At 32.0% G+C, this 9225-nt stretch overlaps 1 protein-coding gene across 2 annotated transcripts; it reads left to right on the top strand.

Moving 5' to 3' along the window:
- Nucleotides 1–398: 398 nt before the first annotated feature.
- Nucleotides 399–5577, top strand: LOC6638150. Of its 2 annotated transcripts, XM_047009544.1 has the most exons (3): nucleotides 399–579; nucleotides 4788–4958; nucleotides 5025–5576. In XM_047009544.1, the coding sequence occupies exon 3, from the start codon at nucleotides 5041–5043 to the stop codon at nucleotides 5497–5499; it is 459 nt and encodes a 152-aa protein (XP_046865500.1). In that variant the 5' UTR covers nucleotides 399–579; nucleotides 4788–4958; nucleotides 5025–5040; the 3' UTR covers nucleotides 5500–5576. The 2 variants fall into 2 exon arrangements, with proteins under 2 accessions (XP_046865500.1, XP_002061345.1); XM_002061309.4 differs by lacking the exon at nucleotides 4788–4958 and having other exon boundaries at nucleotides 5025–5577.
- The last annotated feature ends 3648 nt before the right edge of the window (nucleotides 5578–9225 follow it).

The following is a 9225-nucleotide window of genomic DNA, read 5'->3' on the forward strand; positions in this document are numbered from 1 at the left end:
CGTTACCTACGTCCTAATCAAGGATCAACAATGGTAAAAAATAGTATAGTTGGTTAGTTTTACTATAACGAAAGTTAACTTTTTGGATCTAAGAATCATAAGTAAGAATTGAAAAAGTAGTTGAATAGATTTTGACACTTTTATTCAAATCTTGATCATAGAATGAATTGAAATAATGTTTTAGACTGTTTTCAAATACTTCTATTAATCATATTTCATCCATTAGCGGTTGGAAATTTGTTTACTTACTTTTCATTATGATTATTCGATATGAATGGGATTATAACTAAATCTCACTTCATAAAAAAATTCTTTATTTTTCCTATGTGGTGACCATAGACGAACTTTTTGCCCCTTATCACTTAGTATGCTTTGCTTTATAAGTAATTTCTAACTATTAGTTTAATTTCAAATTCGTTAATTGTCTTAATTTATATTAATCAAAATTAGTATAGATCGACTAAAGACATATGTATTTGTAGACGTTGAACTACTCTTATACTTCTTAAAAGGTTGAACTGAATTCATCGTTTTGGATTTAGGCTGCAAATATTTAAAGAACCAAGTCAAATCCTCTGAGTAAGTACCCCTACGACACTTGAATCCTGAATGAAATATTTTCCTGGCAGACTGTTGTAGGACTTTTTGCCTTTCATTAGACTTCTTTTGACTTTAGTTATTAAATGTAAATTATTTGTATTAGAACCAATCAATGGATGGAAAGAAATACATAAGTAGTTACAATATAATCGAACTTTTTGGAGACTTTGCGAGGCTCTTTCAGTCCCCAAAACGGCGTCGCACAGTTAGGCCTCTGGTCGGATAGTGAAAAATCAGTTTTTTCATGATGGCGTTTAGCAAAAATGATATATACAATAGATAGGGAACACTTCCGAGGTTATGAATCCAAAAAATTTTTGAAATCTTTTAAGATTCATGGGTGCTAGAGGCGCTCAAAGTTGAGACATTTTTAGTAAATGGGAATAAATGATAATTTTTACAAAAAATCGCAACTTTAAAACTGAATATTGGGCGATTTCAACAATCGATCTTGGATTTTTTGGTTTTATCTAAAAAGTATGTTCTTTATTAATAGCATATTTCATATATTTTATTAAATTACTTAAATCGTTATTGAACTAGAATCGTTTAAAAAATACTCTAAATTTTGGCGTTTTTTTTAATTTTGGTGGAATACAACTAACAGTAACGACGCGTCGCTAAAGTCTACTGACCTACAATCAGGACCTAGGTGCGTCCATTATGTGTAAACCATTCCTACGTATGATCAGCTTTAATTAGGCCTACACACATTTAGTGTAAGATCTTAACTTTTAGCTCTTTTCCAACTGTTACCTTGTTCTATAATCAGGTAACTTTAGGTAAGTTTACAGGCATTTTGTCATTAGAATCTTCTATTCTTAGGGTAATTCTTCGTCTATTCCGCCTAATTCTTTGTTCCAATTGTATTTTTAAGAACTTTATTAAATTCGTGAAGGCTTTGGTTGAATACTATTTACTGCAAAATGCAGCTCTCAATGCATTTCCTATTGTCAAAGAAAAGCTTTCGATGTAAATTTTAGATATGTAAGTCAATAATACATTTGGCTGGTGTTTTGGTTTTCAATTCAAACAGAAAAATTTGTGTTTTAAACTGTATTATTACAAAACGAATACAGAATTTCGATTAACATTTTAACTTCATTTTTAAAATATGCTTTTTGTAAAATTATTAAATGTTTTAAACGATAAGCATGCAAGAAACTTAACAAGGAAATAAATGTTAAGTAAATGCATGTATCAAAATATTTTTTTACGAATCTGAATAGTTTCCAAATGGTAATTTTGAAAAATCTTTTTTTATAAAAGAGCTACAGCTTCAAGAATTATAAGAAGCTGTGTCTATATGGTTGATAAAACACTTTTTACATGACAAAATATTTTAGAATAATTGTATACAAATTGTATAAAAACTCCAGCCTGAAGGCCTTTGTTGCTCTGGCTTCACAATCTCATTGTAACTTAGAATTAATTTTTAGAATTAAATAATAATACATGACAGAAACCTTATGATTCGTGGTTTATGGAAATAGTCTAGTGAATTTATTAGGTAATTTTTGAATCTATTTAGAAAACGATCTTATTTAAACTTAAAGAAAACCTTGGAGGCTCGAGTTCAATCTTTAAAAGACTTTATTTCAAAGTCAGCTAACTTGTTTAATCTATAGAACCTATGTATATCTTACCCATAAGATCTACTAACATGAAAACTTTTGATTTCCATCAAAATTAAACCGAAATTTATAAGCATGTCAAGATTTTCATCTTATTCTTTAAATATTTCTACTAAGTTTTTACTTTTTGCAGTTTTTTGCCAATAAAATAGTCTGGCGCAATAGTAGTAACAATTCAACTCACTTCCAACTACTTAAATTGAGTCTCGAATTTGGGGAACTCCCATTTTCCTTTTGAAAACTTTCAATTAAAGTGCAAAAAAGCTTCTGTTTTAGACAAGCAAAGGCAAAAAAAGGCGTCTGGAACCTTATTTTATGGCAAATATAAAATTTTGTTTTTAGTTTCAAGCAAAGACTTGAATGTTAAAAGCAAATTGTAAACAAACATTGGTTGTTTCGTCGTTTCGATACATAAAATTCTATGAAAATATTTTAGCTTTAGTTACTAAATCCCAAAACAAAGCAACAATTAAAATCAACTACTAAAAATACATGAAACTAAAAGTTATTTATCCATTACATAAAGTTTATTTTAAAGCTATACAAACAAATGCAATTGTTTTTTGGTTTTTGCTTAGGAAATTGAAAATAAACTGATTTATTATCCGATTATTTGCCCTCACGAAATTGAACATGCGATTTTTTGATATTTGCCTTCGTTTCTTTTTTTTTCAATTTTCCTCTGTGCATGATTCGTCTTTCAGTTCATTTAACTTGGACGTGCATTAGAAAATCTCAATGGCAAAGCTATTCGTTATCCATACGCCCCCTTGGCCCCCTCCCCTCTTCCAGCGTCGGCGTGTAGTGTGCCTGGATTCAAACTTCAAGTTGTACTTGCACTTGATTTATTGTCATGTTCTAAAACACACCAGACACCTCCGTCTCGTTTCGTGCGTGTTTCGTTTGCTGTGTTTTTTCTCTCACTCTATACTCTGACTTAAAGAGTGTCTACATTTTTTGCTGTTGTTTGCAACGCGATGAAAGAATACGTTGATTTAGGATAGGTGGGTACATAGAGACCAGCATATGTTTGTAATATGGCTAAGGCATTGAATCAATATTGATATATCCATTTGTCAATCTGCTGCCCAGTCTGTTAATTAAAAAGATATTAAGGGGAATTTTTACCCCTTGGACCAAATTTAAAGATCTTTCAAACGTTTTTTAAATGAAGTTTATCTTATTAGCTTTTAGTAAATGATTTGAAATAGTAATTTCTATTTACTTCAGTCCGAATTAATCTAGAAAAATAACAACGTGGAATACTCCTGAAAATATGTTCAAATGAAAGGTTGAATCAAAAGGTTTTTTCCAACCATTTTTGATTTATATCAAACCTTTTGATTGCCGGATTGAAATTGATTAACTTTTTTGCCCCATTTTGAATTATTTCCCAATATATTTCGAAGCTTAAAACTCAACGTCGAACTAAATAAACGCCAAATGTGTAAAAAACTTCCTTGTAGACGATCTCCAAAGAAGATCGAAATATATTTGTAAATAATCCAAAAAGAGACAAAAAAGGGTATTAATAAGACATTTTTATCGACTTTTCGATCGGCTTCAGGAAAGTTTTTTATACGATTGACGTCGACGTGGAGTTTTAAACTTCAATATATATTGGGAAAATAATCCAAACATAATTAAATAATTAACTGTATCAAAACACACAATGGCGATTTCGAACAAGATTGAAATTCAATCGATTTCTTTTAAAAACTGCTATTTTCGAAATATATGAAAATCAACCACTGCTATATCCTCTTCGGGTTACAAGTTCGTATTTGTGTTCCACAATTTATTACAAGAAGCAGTTTAATAGCGACTGATTCTAATGTTTTTGGAAACCTCGATGACTTTTTTTTAAATTTCCTGGCTGTCTGCTCCCTAGACTGAAGAAAGAAAAGACAAGAAATTTCATATAATATTTACCAACAAAGTTAAGAGTTTTTTAAACTTATTAAGAAATTTTGGAAATAATTTTTGACAATTCACAACCAATTGGTTGACTGAAATACCATTAAGTCTTTATTCTGACTAATTTCAGAAAGTTATCTCAATATAAACTCATTTTCGTTTACTTTGAAATGCAAATCAATTGATATTTTCAGAATAACTATGGAAAGAAATTTTTCAAGTCCTGATCTTGCAAAAGTATATCCATATAGGTTTGAAATATATGTATATTAATTGCTAAGTAAGGTAATTTTAGTAATACCAATCAAAAGTCTTTTTATCAGATTCTTAATCACTATTTTTACTACCTTTATCTTTAAAGGTCTTTTAGGCATTAAGAACTTTATGAATATTAGCCTCAACTTATGTATAACTATTTTTAGTGTAGAAGGCCGTCATTGGGTAAATGTTTTCTTTAAAAATTAGAATATCAAATTCAAATCTACCTATTCAAAAGTTAAGGATTTAAATATACGTTGTTTATATTAAAAAAACTACTCAAAACTAATATTTCACTGTGATTCACCTGTCAATTAAACAAGGCGTACTATTGCCTTCTCACTTACTCTCTGTGATGACTCTCTCACTCACACTTAGTGATGACACACATAAGGCCGTAGTTTTTATCGACGGAATCGGAATCGCTTTATACTGATTACATCATGTGTCATGTCACTAATCAAAGTAGGCAAAGGAAAGCCCTGGCAACTCTCACAATAAAAATTGACAAATCATCATCCAGCAAAAACTTTCGAAGCATTAATAAAAGTTAGTTTAAAAAAAGAAAATAAAAATTATAAATCAAATAATCACAAAACTTTTTCCTTTTTATAGTAATTCACACTTGGAAATGGATGCCGCTATGTACTTTGAGGAGGACGAGGAGCATCACCAGGAGGAGGACGAGGTGCATTTCCCCAATAACGAAACTAGAAGCGATGGCGAAGAAGGATCATCCGATGAACCTGAACTGGCATGCGAACTAGAAGTAACACCGCCCGTGTCACTATTGCAACGCTATGATCGACTTCTTGAACGCAACTATCAGGCCCATCGTCGCTCTGAGAGTCTGTTCAATCGCTTGCAACAAACTCGTCTCAGTATGTTGCCACGTCCAGATCCTATAAAGGAAGCGGAAAAACAAGACCAAAGAGACATGGACAAGTTTCTCAATACGAAGCTAAAACGTGACAGTTGTCCACCTGATACACCATTGCCAATATATTTGAAATATCGTGAGCCGAGATGTCGTAGCCCACCGTCCATATGGGATAAGATGTCACCAAAGAAAGCACCTAAAACAGAATAATTCTTAAAGCGATTTAGTTAGACCTATTTATAAATGTGAGCTGACCAAAATTTCTTATAATTCATATGTTCGTTTATTGTAAAGAAAATATAAAAAAGAAATTGCGCTAAAAATGTAGTTATTTAATGAATTCTGATCCCTTAAAAAGAGCGTTCCTCAGTTTTGATTATAACTGAAGTACAAGTCTCTTTTTAAAAAGGTTTTATTTTAGTTTCTAGACGTGGAATTATTTTTTAAATTTGCCAATCATTTGAAAGCCTTGTTCACTTTTTTGTTTAATATTTTGTTGTGATATTCTCAATTTTTTTTAACAGCTAAAGTGTGTTATGCCCATTGCAAAGACTTAATTTTTGACAAAGCCTGATGATAATAAAATTTAGCGATTCTGGAAGAGTCTTTATAAAAAATATGCTTAACTTTTATGCTTTAACCTTCTACCTTCAAAAGATTCAAAGAAGTTCTTAAAATCTGGTTAGAGATTATTTATAAAATACATTAAAATTAACAAAAAGTGTAAAAAAGAAATGTGTATATATTTTTGAGATATAGAGAACTCCTACAGCAACAGTCTTTGTGAGTTATCCAATCCCTACAATAAAATTTTTATGGATTTAAAGTACCCTATCGACCAAGCCCTTAGCGATTATCCATTCATCATGCATTTTCATTAAAAAGGCTTGAACTTTGTTGAATTTTAAGGCCGAATAGAAATTATATCGAGTGATATGGTCAGATATGACTCATCGTATATGACTTAAGGTTAACCCAAATCAACATAGAAGTCTTCGATATCCTGTTTTGACGTTTACAAGATGTTGTCTAAAGACAAGACTGTTTCTTAAACAGTTATTAACTTATAAATCTGAGTATCTTTTCTCAAAATAAGTATAATCTTATATAAGTACACTGGAAATCGTCATAAAAACATAATGATTAGTTTCACATTTGATAAAAGTGAAAGGTTAATGAAGATATAGGTAAATTCTTTAAAAATTAGACTACTAAGGAATAGAAAGTACTAATAATATTAAGAGTAGAAGTAGTTAAGTCAGTTAGTTAAGATATAGTACGTTAAGAAGTATTTAGTTAAGAAGTAGTTAGTTAAGAAGTAGTTAGTTAAGAAGTATTTAGCTAAGAAGTAGTTAGTTAAGAAGTAGTTAGTTAAGAAATAGTTAGTTAAGACGTAGTTAGTTAAGGAGTTAGTTAAGAAGTAGAGAGATAAGAAGTAGTTAGTTAAGAAGTAGTTAGTTAATAAGTATTTAGTTAAAAAGTAGTTAGTTAAGAAGTATTTAGTTAAGAAGTAGTTAGTTAAGAAGTAGTTAGTTAATATAGCTAAAAAAAAAGATCCCAAAGACTTCTCTAAGGTTATTTCTGAGAGCTCAGGCCAAAATCATGTGTTGGCAAGGGTATAAAGACTACGACACATTTGAAACTACGCACAGCCCTTGGCAATTTTTTCTTTCAATTTAGTATTTGCCGCCAAGTACCGTTCCTGCAGACATTCCCTAGGGAGGGAGAGAGAGAGAGTGAGAGGTAGAGAAAAGGTTGGAGAAGCGTCGGAGACTTAACATATTAATCAAAGGCATGAAATCTTTATCAAGTTGTCATGCCATGCGTCGGTCTTGGGTCGGGAGTTGGGAATGAAACTCGTTTCATTTGATCCTTAACACGCACACTAAAGTCGTCTGCCTCATTATACAATTTGCAGCCTATATAGTCATAGACAGAGACAGAGAGAAAGAGAGCAAGAGGGAGAGAGGAAGAAGTTCATATGCATATAAAACTTTTGTCACCAGATATTTGTTTGCGCTTGTTTTTTGTGTCTCTGTTGTGTTTTTTTTCTGTTTTTTTTTTTAACAATTTCAATCGCAAATCTGTCTGTAAATCGGTTTTTTCTTTTTTTTTTTTGTTGTGGCGGCAAACATTAATATTCACAAGTCGTTCGTCGGCATTGGGTTTCGGTTGAGTTTCGTTTCGGTTTGGAGCTGCGACCAGTTTTGGTTTGAGCTCAAGCTGAAGCTGAATCTGAAGCTAAAGCTTTGCCTCTATATGTCTCTAAATGTTGCCCCGATCTGGTGTTGTCGATGGCTTTAGGCTCGCCAGAGTCAAGCCGCCGCCAAGCCGCATAAATTTACTCGACGACGCTAACTAAAGACGTCGAGACATTTGCTTGGCTCTCGGCCTCAAAACTGGTTCCATTTATGCAAGCTATTATTTGATGTTGTTGTTGTTTTTGTTGTTGCTGTTGTACGCTTTTGGTATTGTTGCTGCTGCTGCCGCATTGAATTTTGCGCCTCAGCTACATTTTACTTATCGGCATCTAAATTCGAGTCGAGGCAGTCGCGCGAGTCTACCCCAAAAAGCCACCAGCCACCAACAATTCCGCTCCAACTCTACGCCCCGCCTCACACACACAGATTGTGGGCCCCACTTTTGGGGCCCCAGTTCAGTTTCAGTCGCTAAAACTTTTTGGCTTTTTGGTTTGAAATATGCAACGACACACACAGACACACACACAGAGACACACACAAACAAAAAAGTATCGAATTTCCAATTCCAAAAACAAATCCATAGTGTGTGGAGCAAAAGACAATATCTAAAACTGCACTAAGCGTTTTTTTTAGTTAAGTCGACAGAGTCAAATTCCATCACCATCACCACCATCATCATCATCATCATTATTATTATAGTTATCATCATCATTATCATTATCATTTGTTTGTTCATTTGTTTATTTCAATTTATATGCTGGGACTTTAATTTTCTATACCCTATAAGTCACCTAATTAAAAAGATGAGAGACCTAAGACATTTATTTTCTCCAAAGAAACAGAAAAGACCCTAACAATGCCTAAAACTACAAATTTAACAGATCTAAGCCACATTTCTTCGATATATAGACTTGAAATGACATTTTAATACTGAAAATATTAGAAATCGGCGTTGAAATAGGCAAAAACGTAAGCTGCAAAAACTTTTCTTAAAGAACTACGCTGAAAATTTATTAAAATTTTAAATTAAAATCTTTTGAAAATGACTACATCATAGTAAACCCAAATATATAACTCTGATGAAGTCCTAGGTTGTCTAGGTGGGCAAGTCATTTAGTCATCTGAACAACTAGAATCCGGGCTCGAGTCCAAGGCTAGTGTATGGATGTAGTAGGCCTTAGTTGCCAGTATTTATAAAATATAGTTAGGTTGATAGATTGATATATCCTATACTTTCAAAATAATAATAATATATCTCTGAATTCCTTCAAACTTCTTAATAAAACTCGCCAAATTAAGTGTCAAAAATACTTGATTGATCATAAGTCTTCCAAAAATTTGTAATAAATACAATCAACAAAAATAAATTCTAAAAATCACTTCTAGTATCAACAAAATCTTGACTTTCTAAAAGTTTCTGTAAAAAAAAACTTCTTAAAAACGGATATATGCAAACCAAAGCAAAGTGTGACACTGGATGATTTTTAAAAAAACGTGGCTGAAATGGTAGACTATCTAAAATAAATGTCAAAGTTCAAGTGTCATTAAGTAATGCCTAAAATTCCTAAAAAAGTTTGGCGGCCTTTTTGACCCTTTTGTTTTTTATCCTTTTGTTTAAACTTCCAATCTTGAGAGCGAGACTCGAACCATCAAATTTTGTATTATTACTAAGAGACATTGAAATAAATTGACGTATTGTAATGTTCTGGAAACGATTCGACTTCTTCTTAGGTTG

Source organism: Drosophila willistoni, assembly GCF_018902025.1.
Source record: "Drosophila willistoni isolate 14030-0811.24 chromosome 2L unlocalized genomic scaffold, UCI_dwil_1.1 Seg139, whole genome shotgun sequence".
Classification (NCBI taxonomy): Eukaryota; Metazoa; Arthropoda; class Insecta; order Diptera; family Drosophilidae; genus Drosophila; species Drosophila willistoni.